Below are 13,989 nucleotides of genomic sequence, written 5' to 3'. Positions count from 1 at the left end.
GAATTTGACTTATACCCTCAGGAGGAGACGGGAGGAGAGGTGGCCAGCAGCCCTCCAGAGAGCTCGTTCCAAAAGCTAGCGCCCAGCGAGACTCGCTACACCATCCTCAGACGGGACCGCGACGAGCTGTGACCTCTACAGCCTTTTCGTGATCCTGTGACTCAATACCACGCCCCGGGGTCAGGGAGGGGGTTAGGGTTAGGGACAGGCCACCGGGACAGAACAGCAACACCCAACAACTTTACTGAAGAGTGAAAGATAGAAAGATGGAGGAGAGCAGGAGAAAAACAAGACAGCAAGAGGAGGAGAAGAGAGGAGCACAGTCATGACACAACCATGTTGGAATAACCTATATTTTCATAACTCTTTCACGTACAGTTTTTATTTCGGATTAAAAGGAAGGGGCATAAAGAAGAAATGTGTGTGGGCAAGGGGTTAGGGGCATTAGGACATCAAGAGAAGTGTTTTTACTTTTATTTTTTTGAGCTTGTAAATATGTTTGTGCTACATGGGAGTCTCATTGTTGGTCTAAATTAAATGCAGAGTTTCTTTATTTTATTCTTTTGATTTTCATCACCCAGCTTTTCTTAGGAAAAAAAACAGAACAGTTCCCTCACTTCTGTTGTACGGTTCTTATCTGTGGGTAGTCCAGTTCAGCCTGTCTGATAGGAGACGCTTATTTAGTCTCACTGACCTCATGGCTGCATCTCAATATGACCAACTCTAGTGTAATTCATTTGTATAGCACACGTTATAACGATATGCCTGTTTGACGTAGCTTTATCTCCATATCTTCTCCAAATACAAACAAATACATGGAGTTCTTAAGGAATAGACAAATATTTTCACATACTTGGTGGGGTTAACATTATTTCAAATCCTGATTTGAGACAGAAGTTAGAGAGACAGAGCTACTCAATCCTATTGAGATGCACCCCCCCTCTCCCTGGTACTAAATGGTAATAGATTATGATGTCTCCTACAGTGCCTGTAAAAAATATTTGCCCCCTTGGATCTTTTAATGTTTTACTTTTTTACAATACTGAATCAAATGATGTAATTAGGGTTTTTTTTTTTCCTATTACTCAACTGAAAACACTGTAATGTCAAAGAAAATGAGCTTTTCGACCATCATACTAAACACTAGTCTAACACTGCACATTACCAAAAACACACCATTCCCACCATGAAGCCTGCTGGTGGCAGCATGATGCTGTGTGGAGGTTTCTCTGCAGCAGGTCCTGCATGGCTTTGTAATAGTAGAAAGGGTCAAATGGAAGCGGCAAAGATCAATACAGAAGGAAACCTTAAAGTACATTAATTTATTTAAGCGGAAGACATAAACCTTAAAAATAAAGCCAAATTAACACAGGAATGACATGAAAACAACCATGTTAATGGCTCTGTATTGGCAAAATCAGTGAGTAAACCTCAAATGCCAATCCAGAATGTGCTTGCATGACTGGAAAATGGCTTTTCTCTTGTAATTTCACTGAGCAAAGGAAGGATGAAGGAGTTGTAGAGTTACAGTCTTGTCCACGTAGGCTCAAGGCTGAAGTAGTTGCCAAAGGTGCCTCTTTAAATGTCTTGAAGGACATGAATATCTGTCCAATCAGAAATTTTGTCTGTTTTGTACCCCTTAACTAATCTGTCGCAATTACATTTTACATAGAAATTAAAGAGTCTCTTTCTGTTGATCAGTGTCTAAATGTCTAATTACATCCACAGCTGTAAAACAGTTAAATATGAGTAGGTCAAAGGGGGATGTGTATTTTTCATAGGCACAGTATTTAATATAACACCTCTGAGTTGTGTTCCTGGGAATTAAAGTAGAGGAGAAAAAGGTTTTGAAATGGTGTACTTTAACATGATCATGAATTTATGAAATGGCTGTTGTTTTTGCTGTTACCTGTTGTCAAATGTGTCATCATGCCTGGGGAGAAAAGACTGCATCCTTCCCAGTGTTTTAAAAAGCTGAGAGACAAGAGGGGAAAACCCATGTGATGAACGGTGGAAATTTACAGTCTGCCACTTTGTACAAGTCCTCTTGAAACTGGTTTTGTCTCTTTATATGTCTTTGAGGTTTTTGGTACAAGTCTAGATCCCTGAGATCCACTGAATGAAGCGTGAATGAAATCCAAAAGTGGAAGCCAGATTAAGAGTATGGGGACCCATTGCTAAGATTTTACTGCGCGTCCTGCCCTTCCATTGAGGCCAAAAGATGCCTGCATAGTGACATATCAGCCCACATACAGGAGAGCAACAGGGGGTAGTGTGATGCCATTTCTAAACCAGTCATCTCAGAGGGGAAGAAGAGTAAAAAAATGAAAAAGTAAATTAAAAACCATTTTACAGGATGTTGTCTCGTCTGATGCTTTGTACATCCCTTTCTCTGTTCTTTACTGCTGTCATTTCTGTTCTCTTTATCTAATGAATGACATTACTGTGGAAAAGACACATTTTATTTTGCAGAAAACCAGCAGTAGTGTCATCAATACATGGCAGGTTCTTACACTCCAGTCACTGAAGTGATCTGGACAGCGGCACTTAGGCACTTTGCTAAAACATGTCTGTATCTACATAGATTATAATTTTATATAAACTCTGAAGCTGTGCCACTTTAATTTTCATTATTAAGTAAATGATACACTACAGTGATGTTAGGCAAAAAAAAAAAAAAAACACATTTTCTCCACACATCATTCTTACTGTGGTCTTAGTAGTACAGCTGTTCATATTGGCACTTCATTTTGTGCATCCAGGAATACTGAGTGATGTTTATAGGCAAGTTAGCAAACCCTGATGAAAAAAAACATGTCAGCTTGAGGAACACACTAATTATCCTTTCCACAATCGTTGGGTCTGTTAAACTGCTTTAATTTATTTGGTGCCAAGGACTTCTTTTAGTAAAAGGTGCTCAAAGCTATGTCAGGCTGACCCAACAACACACTAACAGCTGTAAATAACTGCTTCGCTGTATTCAGAAAAAAAAAAAAAAAAAAAAAAAATCAGTTGTGTGTATAAAATTAGATTAATGTCCTTACAGAAACGCCATTCACACCCAAACATCAAAGTAAGCCTGTTATTATGTAATTGTTTCACTGCAGTGCTTGGTAACAGCAATGCGTGTTGACGGTGTCAGATACAGAGTCTCTTTGAGTCTAGTTTGTCCTTCCGGTTGGTCAGTCAACACAGGAGCCTCAGTGATTAGCCAGCAGCTGAGGTCAGAGGGCTAACCTCAACTGTTGGGTCACTTGTCCTTGCTGGACTCTGGTGCTGCTGCTGGTTCTGGTGGTGGTGCTGTCAGTTGTTTCATCTGTAGATCCACTCGAGATTTGCGGTGTTTCTGCACCAGGTTGCCCCCCGCATACCCCAGGGCGCCCCCTCCGAGAGCAGCAGCCACCCCTGCAGCTTTGAACCCAGCCAGCAGGCCAAGTGGACCTCCTAATACACCGCCCAGCAGCGCCCCAGCAAACGGCAGCACCGCCAACTTGTAGCCCACCGCCTGGAGAGAGAGGAGAAAGAGATGAGTTCTAGTTTAATTTAACACACACTCACTCGCACACACACACACACACACAAACACGTTTTAGAGGCATTAGTACTTTATGGCATCAAGACAGTATGAGATAGAGTTCAGATGTGTCTATCCTTTAATGATCACACATCGACCCACACGAGGAAGAAGAAAAAAAACGGCACAAACAAGCCTGCATGTGTAAATGTAAACCGACACTTCCATAGCTGCATCAAAGCATTTTCATTATCTTCATTTAAGAGAAATCAGAGAGATGTGGCCTGTGTGTTATTACAGCTGTTATCAGAGTGGAAGGTGCGCTTTGCTGATGGCAATTAATGACTGACTCTCTGACCATCCTCACACACACACACACACACACACACACACACATACACACACACCCACCCACACACACACACACACACACAGACACACGCATACATGCACGGGGACACACACTTGATTAACACTTCACCGTTCAATTAATCTAGTTCAAAAGCTAGCATTGGTTGTCCCCACCCCTGTGGCAGTTGAGGGAATTTTAATTTCATCTGAGCTGAGTTAAAAGGACTCTGGGTACAGGTTGTAGGAGATGGGAGGAAATGTGGGCGTTGTGTGACTGAACACACGTGTGTGTGTAATGCTGTTTGACCTGATGACAGATTACAAGCTTTCAAACACGTAAAACATCTGACATCCCTCTCATCTGCTTTATCTCTCCACAGCCCCCTGGTCTAATGTGCAAGCCCACTACATCTACCAGCAACCTTCCACAGAGGTCAATCTTTGTTTGTGTCACCATTTCAGTGAATTTCATTTCAATTAGCCATTTAAAAAGAATATTTCATAATTGCATTTATTTGATAAACTTTAGGCCTAAAGTTCAAATTGTTTAAAGGCCGGTACACTTACATTATATTAAAAAAAAAAAAAAGATTTCTCAAAAAGATTTTCTCAATTGCCTTTACCGGTATCTAGCCAAGCAGATAGTTCTGGCTTTATCTGCCTAGGTTTTAATATTTCACAGACCCTGTGAACAGTTCAAAAAAAAAAATTAAAATTATGCAGCCTAACACAATCACTGTTTCTAGATGGGATGTTGCTATTAAGTTGATAAAATTTAATTTTTGAATGCTTTGAGCATCACCTTCATTGTACTTGGGTGGTAGCAGAAATCTCACTAACCAGCATAAATCAGTATATGCATGGCGAGATACCACTAGAGGGAAGTGAAAAAATGTTTTTTTTTTGTATGAATTGAAAGCTGTGGCAGAAGACTAAATAAACAGCTGTGAAAATGCATTTGTTTTTTTTTTTATTTCAGTTGTCCGGTGTTAGCATCTACAGGTTTTCCTCAGCACACAGGAATCACAATTCTGTGACATCACCATTTCTGACTGACTGTAAATACAGTCTTATTAGTTAACACCTCCAATATGTTCCTAAAAGTGTGAGCAAAACAAAGATCAAAACAGATTGCTTCGTCTGACAGATGAACATTTCTTTCCTTTCCATTAATCCCAAATGACGTACCAGAAATTAGAAAAATAATTTTTTTTAATAAACACAATGCCAGAAAATTTCTCACACTGGTGTGTATGTGTTGTAGTTTGAGAAAAACAAGTGATTTGGGGTATTACAGACAAAAAACATTTTAAGTGTGTTATATGTGTGAAGGGCACTGAGGTGTCCCTGAGTTACACTTAGTGCACAACAGTTTTAAGAGTGTACTGAATTGACAGTGGGAGCCTGAATGCTGCGCCCGAAAAACTATTAAAAAGTCATTCAAACCTCTCCTTAATGCTGCACACACACTAACACATAGACCTTCTCCTGTCAACCCTCTCATCCTACCTCTCTATCACTCTTCCTCCCCTCCACTCCTCTCTATCCCTCTCCTCTCTCTATTTCCTTAATTGCAGCTTTCCTCCGTATTCGAACGGATCAATAGGGACAAACGCTGTGGAATGGCTGGGAGGCAAAGTGCCATCGATCTCCCTATCTTCCAAACACCACACACACAAAAACACACGCATAAGATCATCAGGACACAACACACACACACACACACACACACACACACACACACACACACACACACACACACACACACACACACACACACACACACACACACACACACACACACACACACAGACAAACACAAACACACACACCTTCCCCAGGCTCTTGGTCCCCTCCTCCACGTTGGCAGCGGCTGTGTTTACGTTGTCCTCTATGCTGTCAATCTTCTCCTGCTGGGACTGATGCACAGGGGTTAGACACACACAAACACATATTAGCATGCACACACACTATACAAGCAGCCACCGATACATATACACATGTGTGAAAGAGCAACCACCTGTTGTCTGCTAAGTTTTCTTATCTATCCAGATTTGGCTCCACGGCACTAGATAACATGGGAAGCATGTGTGTGAGTGTGTGTGGAGACTGTAGGCATATTCAAAGGAGATTACACTGAGGGTGGGGCCATACGGTGTGTTCGTGTGTGTGTGCGCGTGAGAGTGTGTGTGTGTGTGCGGCATTGTGTAGATCTCATGAAATATTCAGAGTGGCAGCTGTCTCTCTCCATGTGGGGGCTAGATAGACACAGTGACCAAAATATAACCAGAGCACTTTTCTTCTCCTTCTCCTCTTCTTCCTCACCTTTCCTCAACACTTCTTCCTCCTCTCTCACCTCCTCACTCTGAGTCAAGTTATTTTACATATTCAGTCCTGCCCATTTTACCACTTCTCTTACATTTCCGTGTAAAAGCTTCCTGCTTTTTTGTGATGTTTTCGAAGATTTTAAACCTATTCCGACTGAGGACGGCAGTTTTGAGTCTTGTGACTCAGATTCACTCTTCTTGGATCAGAAAAGCAGCAGTTTCACCAAGACCCATACATTAGAGCCACACTCTTCAGGATACAATGATTATAGGGCTGCATGTAACAATTATTTTCATTATTGGTTAATCTGCTGAATTTTTTCTCGATTAATCGTTTGGCTAATAAAATGTCAGGAAGTTCTGAAATAGTGAAAAATCCCCACAGAAAAAGGTGACATCAAAAGTTTTGTTTTATTTGACCAGTGCTCCAAAAGCCAAGGACATTCAGATTAAAATGATATAAGAAAGAGAAAAGCAGCAAATTCTCACACCAGAGTTGCTGGAACCATTAAAAGAGTGGACACTTAACATGAACCAGAACATCCCCAGTTCAGGTTCGGTTAGGGACCTCTGTTGCATCCCTGCCTCTCGTTTCCTGTCATTTCTACTCTATTGCTATCTAATACAAGGTATACAATGTTGCCAAGTAGTAATAATGAAAACAAAAATAATAATTTTTTAAAAAGAAAGAAAAATGACGTAAAAAGATTACTCCATTATCAAAATAGATGCTCATTGTCTGTAGATCGATTACTCGACTAATTGTTTCTTTCTAAAATGATAAACCTGAATATTTTCCTATAATGTGGTCACATGTTTTGAATATGTTTATGAGAATTGGTGGATATTTATAAAAAAAGTTTGTTAAACTGAAAGTGTATTCTTGATCTTGGAAACACTAGTTCACAAAACAATCTTGTTACAAAATCCATTCAGGAGCTGTTGGCTCAAAAAAACGAAAATCTAACACCTACAATTCCATGACAACTGGGCAAACTCCATCTACTGAGCCATACAATCAAAAGCTTCTAAATAGGACTGTTTTTAATTACATGTCTTTTTTTTTTAATTGAATCTTAACCTTATGACCGTTTTCAACAGCAGACCTTCCAAGCAACATAAATTCTAATTTTATTTTCTCTCTCTCTGCTGAAAGCTAGAGCCGAAATAATCTTTTGGTTAAATAGTTAACCAAAAAAAATATCTATTGCAGTTTTACCGCAGAATGCACTGTTCTAGTCATTTAATACGAAAAAATATTAAAACGACCATTTGCTATTTACATCAGATTTGCTTTATTCTTCTTACTGCAGATCATTATGTAATAGCCTCTGTTTTGAAGCTATGGTGAGCTTAAAAATGGAATGAAATGAGATAAACTGAAAACATAACATTTTATAGCTTTTGGTCAAACTTTAAAGGCAATTTTAAGACCATGCAACACATTAAGGTAACTTGTGATGGGAATTTCCCCACTGTATATTTTATAGAGTAAATAACTAATAGAAAAAATACTTTATAACTGTATTTGTCACTTTTAACCTTAGTAGAAAGCCCCAGAAGACACACAAAGAAAAGCACACAGACAAACACCGGAACAGCCACTAACATGACGCATGTACAGACATAGACACAACCACACACTCACACACACTCAGTATTTCCACTGTGGCTGAGCGCTGGAATATTACTCCCCTAACGGCGTCTTTCACCCTAGAGACACCACAACAACATATCTATGCTCTCTCTGCAGCCCCCCCACCCCCACCCCATGCCTCTGTCTGTTTTTTTTCACCCTAACTACATCTTCACTCTCTCTCTCTCTGTTAATCTCTCCTTCAACCCTGCCTCCTTGCTTTTCTCCCTCAATCCCTGAGGATAGAGTGATAATCTGAGCCGTCTGTTCTCCACCTACTCCCATGCATCCCTTGTTCCTCTCCTCTCGCCCTGTGGGCAACCTGCTGTCCTCCCCCAAATCCTCCCTCTCCCCCCCGTCTACTCCTCAACCCCTCCTCTTGCCTGGGTGAAGGGCCTCTGGGGCCCCAGCGGTAGCCCTGGGCCGATCTGTGTAACCTTCTCTCAGAGGAGCCTTACCAGGCAACACAAGCACACATGGTCAAATACACACTACTTCCTCGAAGCGCTATGGGCAAACTGTCTCTGCCACTTTGTTTTTGTTCACAGGGGTAGCTGTGCACACATGTAGCTGGAGAAATGCATACAGTGTTGAAATGTAAATGTGGCAGCCTAGGAAGTATAATGCAGAGTTAAGTGTTCACACTCACATGGACGAGCAGACAGAACTCCGTCACCAAACCACTCAGCTCCTTCAGATCCTGTGACGAAAAAATTACTGCATTTATTTCATTATGATGCTTATCACACAAATCTACAGCTATAGCATGTCAATACTGTCGGCGTTGGAGATTGACGATCAAATTAACTAATGAAAGTGAATTTTTATGTGTTATATACTGTATATTACAGTAAAGCAGAGTGAAATAGGTGTGTCAGTTGGAACAGGTAACCAGGGGTCAATTGCATTAGATGATCTTACATTAGCGATGAATAATGATTGTAACCATAGCAACGCTTAGTACAGACCTAGGATGGAAACAGCTTTCTTGTACTTTATGTTCAGTGCTTTAATTTTAATTCAACATAAGCCTTTTTCCACAGACAGAGTAACAGGAGGAAAATCACAGGTGTAAATAATGAAATTTAGCTGCTTCAGTTTCAGGATCCTGGTATTGTTAATGCTGTCACACTGTCACACTGCCAAGGCTTACTGGGCCACTTGAACTGGAAATGAGCCATTGTTAATTTTATTAGTAACACCTGCACGGCAACACAGCAAAGATTTTGACTGGAAAAAGGCATACTGACTGGGTTTCTGGTTAACTCCCTCTGCGCATAACGTATATCTTCATCTGTTATTTAAGAAACCCTTGATTCTCTGCTTTTTCTTTTGGATTTTTACATCACCATATGTCAAACACCAGAGATATAGATGGATAGATATACCAAAGTTGGCATATTTGAAGCATCGATTTGTTTACTATGTTGAAAGCAGTTATCATGATGAGGTGCTGGGATGAAACAATACATTCACTTCCTTTGCTTATGAGCACATGGACAGGGGGCAAAAAGACAAATCTAAACATGGAGGATGATAATACACCATGAGAACACAGAGTTGAGTAGTACCTGACCAAATTAGATCCAATATTTGACTTTGGATGTCACAATTTACACAAGGAGGTGAAGCTTGACATTACTAAAGTTATTTGTATACACCGTCATGGACGTCAAAAATAAACTGTCCACCTTGTACTTAAATATATACTACAAAGTGGAGTCTATCCAACTTGGTCATTGTTAGTGTTAGGGCTAACCCTAAATATAATATAAAAAAAGTATAAAATAGAGTATGATTGCCAAGCCACATGTAAGGGTACTGTTCAAAAATGCTGTGCAAGGATGGAGTCCACACATTCATACCTCTTCCAGGTTGTCCCAGGACTCAGCCGCACTCTGATCTGCAGGGATTTCTGGAAGGAGGAGCTGTATTTGCCTTCCAGATGTCGGCTCCTCGCCCACATCGTCATCAGCATGGCAGCTGTTGGACACACAGCTGGACGGCTGAGCGGCAAGTGGTGGTGACGGCAGTGCGGGCTGAGGCACAGGGTTAGAGTGCAAAAGCAAGAAGTCTCGCGCGGCGGCTGACGCTCTGTCCCTGACTGGCTTGACAAGTGCTTCCAAAGCGTCAGTGTCTTCGGCACGGACCCGAGTGCACAGCTTCTCCATCTCTCTAATGTTAGCTCTCAGCTGCTGCAGGTAGACAGAGGAGAAGTGGGTTTCTCAGTGAGACTGGGTGTCGCAAATAATTAATGAAATGCAGGGTACTGGGATCCTTGATTACGGGACACATGGACAAACCTGTGGTTATATCCATCTGTCACAGCAAAAACATACACGATAAAGATCAAACAATCAAAATTCTCTCTAAATACAAGTAAACAATCTTGTATTTAATAGAAGTTACCCTAAACTATATTTCTAATAAGAAACTACAAACATAACATCATCTAAATCCTCCTAAATATGATCCTTAATGTTCCTTTTACCTGTTGCCCCAGTAGCAAAGAAATAAACTCTTCTAGTGACGGGAAATGTATGTGCATGCTTTGGTGGGGTCTGAAGAAAACAAGCCCCCTCATCCTGCCGTGCCCTGAGGGTGACAGGAGGATTACATCCCAGCCATCAGCCCTCCCGGCCGCAGCACAACCCGGGCTCAGGAGGTCAACGGGCTACCGATAACACATTCTGCTAATTACACAACATGAATAAACATACATGCATACACTTGTCCTCGGATGCATAAAACTGAAAAACACACTGATTAACACCAGGACAGTCAGGTCAGGCACCTTTCAGCTTGCAAATTAACCGTGACCGTTAGTAGCTTGAATGAACACACACACACACACACACACACACACACACACACACACACACACACACACACACACACACACACACACACACACACACACACACACACACACACACACACACACACACACACACACACAGACAGACCAACCACAAACTCAAAAGCAGATATTCATCATAAAATAGTATTAACTACGCTCCCCTGTCTCACAGTGTTTGCTGTAGCTGCTGTGGTAAAGGTGGGGGTACTAAGTCTGCCTGTTGATTGACATGAGAGTACATGACAATCAACAGTAGGGGGAGAAACTGCAGTCTGTCCCTCTGCAAGGAGGGACAAAGGACAAATGGATAAAAAGCCAGAAAGAAAGGCAGGCAGCCTAAACAGACTGACAAACATAGTTAGCCACCTACTCTCTATCCATCTACTGTATATATCCATGGAACATAAACAAATAAGCACATACATACAGTATACACACATCTAAAGCAGAGTAGACTAACCCCTACTCTGGATTAACACCATAAAGACATGAGAAAGCACTCTGCGTATGTCCCTGGGATTTGCAGGGTAATGGTAAGAGGATAGGTGTGTATCTGCTTGGAGTTATTTCACCTTCAGAGACATGTTGGCTTCCAGGCAACAACATCCCCTAAGGCATTTCACACCCACCATGTCAACAAGTACACAAATACTTAAACACACACACACACACACACACACACACACACACACACACACACACACACACACACACACACACACACACACGAGATGGTCCGTTTGAGGATTGGTAGCGGCTGTTTTTCTTGTCCTGATTTTTTAGAAGTTGGAATTTCTATACAGAACATTAATTTAGTTCTTTATAACGAATCCGGTACGTTTCACATGTATTTAGCTGTTAATGCATACAGAAGGTAACATTTCCTGGAAATGAGAATTAATAGATTTAGACAGATTTATTACATTATTTTCAACCACATCTCAGTTGTCGTGGAGATAGTTGTTATCATGTGACCTGGTAATGTAATAACAGGCGGTGATATATGGTAGGAGGTTGTAGCTCTTGTCTCAAGATTGATTTCTGGCATCGAATACTTCGCACATGACAACAAATAAACTATCTCTATGATAACTGAGAAACTCTATCCACTGAGGAAAGCCATGACATATGTTTGAAACCTTTGGATACACCAAGTTGCCAGGCCCTGTGTTGAGAAATTTTTTTGTCAAGCAGCTGTTTTTCATTTTTCTGTTGATCAAATGAGTATTGTTCAAGACAATACAACATTCACTCTCTTATTGCGGTCGAGCAGGCTTCAATAAGCATTTGTTTGAGTTAGGCGTCAGTTCAGATAGGCTCTAAACCAGATGACTGACAGTTTCCTCCTTCACTCAGAAATCACCATGAACTTTCTCTATATTTCACTGGACAAAGACACCACTTCCTGTCCTGCCGCTGGTTGTCAGTTTTGATTTTAAACTCGAAAATCTTGGTTGCTCACGAATCAAGAAACCTCAAGTCTTTCCTAAACTGAGCTCTTAATAGTCCAGACAATTTGAGACAAAAATATTCTACGCCGTTGTAAGGTCACGTTTTTTCAGGAATTTCCAGGGGCGGTGAATCCCGTCATCATCTACACAATCCTCACATTCACATATCTGCTAGACTCAGACTTGAATAATATAGCTAATGCCTCTGTGATATAGAGGCTAGTCGTTTCGGATGGGAAGGAAAATACAGTATCAAATAGCTTAATGGTTAAAAAAAAATGATAATATGGCTGATATCTTCTGATTCATAAAAAATATAAATATATATAAAATATATATAAATATAAAAAGAATATAAATTAATGGTAGGCCAGTCAACAATATCTATTTCTGTCACACACACAAACACTGGTTCTTTTTAGGAGTTTGCAGACTATCTGTTACTATACCTGAACGGTTCTGCTGGCATTGATATGCTCCTGATGAAGGCGCTCCCATTGCTGGCTGTGTTGGTACTGTGAAAATGAAAGAGAAAGTATGAGTTGTCCATCTGTTGACCGGAAGTAAGAGTGTGGATGTGAGGGTGAGATCACGTGTCCAGCCAGATTTCGGCCGTCACCTTCAGTATGTTATTGTGGTGTTTCTGCAGTCTCTCCAGGTCCGTGGGAAGAGCCACTTTAATGAACTTGTGGATCGGTGCCTCCAGGCGTCTCAGTGTCAACTTGTTGCTTTCCTCTGCCATGTGTCCTACTGACTGCCCACAGCCAACACCTCAGTGTTGACACTGCACCTGCTCAGCTTTATCTATCTGCCCCCACGGAGTATGATTTTAAGAAAATACATAAATCAAATTAATAAACTCTGTGACACATGCAAGTCTGCCCACACATCGAAAATTGGCAACTCCATAAGATGAATAAAATATTTTTCTCACCAGCATCCTGTCAGTGAAAAGAATAACTGACAATAAAACAGCTACGCTGAAAGGATTGCTCAATCAATCGGTTAGTCAAGAAGAAATTAATCGTCAACAATTTGGATAATCGAATAATCATTTAAGTCCTTTATCAAGCAAAAATGCCAAATATTCCCTGTTCCCAGCTTCTCAAATGTGAGAATTAGCTTCTCTTTTATATTTCATATCATTTTAAATGAAGTACCTTTGCGTTTTTGATTTTTCTAATGTTAGGCTGGGGAATTGTGACATGCACTTTTCACTATTTTCTAGACTAATGATTAAGCAGTTAATTCAAAATAATTGATAGATTTATCAATAGTGAAAATAAAGAATAATGTGCATTTGCAGCCCTATAACATTATACGATTTGGTGTTTATAATAGTGCCTTATGATACACCTACTAAGCCGTATAGTAGGGGAGGGTTATTTTAATGGTTATTAGAAGCTGGTACCAATATAAAGAACAATACTAAGCTTCTCAGTCGTATTAGGGGGAAGGAGGAGGACATCCAAAACCTCCAGAACATTCTTAGGGTTTTTCTAAACATGTTCTATGTTGTAGATGTCAAAGTTAAGAGACAGTTAAGACGACATTAGCAATTATATTAGCTCCTTAATCTTGAAACACCAGTCTACTGCTGACCAACTCTGAGGTAAACGAAACTTAAGGTACATACGGCGACACTTACCAGTTAAAATATCATTCAAGGATATATTTTATATTCGCTAGAGACTGCTGTGAGTCTCCGGACTGTTGAGAAAATTAACGTTCAGCTACATTCGCTAATTTTCGGCAACGCTTTCGTTTGTGTTTCTGACAGTTTCTTGTTTGTAAACAAATCTCTTCCCAGTGCGTCAACGAATAGTTTCCGACCTCTACCAGCACCCGCA

General features: G+C 40.6%; 2 protein-coding genes across 2 annotated transcripts in view; one reads left to right on the top strand and one right to left on the bottom strand.

Annotated features, from left to right (window-relative positions):
- erp44 (endoplasmic reticulum protein 44) overlaps positions 1–2,357 on the top strand; it is a 12,242-nt gene extending 9,885 nt beyond the window's left edge. The window contains exon 11 of the mRNA XM_040117040.1: positions 22–2,357. Within this exon, the coding sequence (XP_039972974.1) occupies positions 22–132 (111 nt within the window). The 3' untranslated portion in view covers positions 133–2,357. The remainder of the gene's footprint in view (positions 1–21) is intronic.
- stx17 (syntaxin 17) lies at positions 2,279–13,989 on the bottom strand. The gene is made up of 7 exons (XM_040117041.1): positions 13,788–13,989; positions 12,759–12,947; positions 12,589–12,654; positions 9,694–10,023; positions 8,478–8,528; positions 5,698–5,784; positions 2,279–3,505 (listed from the first exon to the last, which is right to left on the bottom strand). Exons 2-7 carry the CDS (start codon positions 12,879–12,881, stop codon positions 3,251–3,253), a joined length of 912 nt encoding a protein of 303 aa, XP_039972975.1. The 5' UTR covers positions 12,882–12,947; positions 13,788–13,989; the 3' UTR covers positions 2,279–3,250.

Source organism: Xiphias gladius, chromosome 22 (assembly GCF_016859285.1).
Source record: "Xiphias gladius isolate SHS-SW01 ecotype Sanya breed wild chromosome 22, ASM1685928v1, whole genome shotgun sequence".
Lineage (NCBI taxonomy): Eukaryota > Metazoa > Chordata > Actinopteri > Istiophoriformes > Xiphiidae > Xiphias > Xiphias gladius.
Note: the sequence above shows the minus strand (reverse complement) of the source record. Positions and strands in the feature narration are given on the sequence as shown.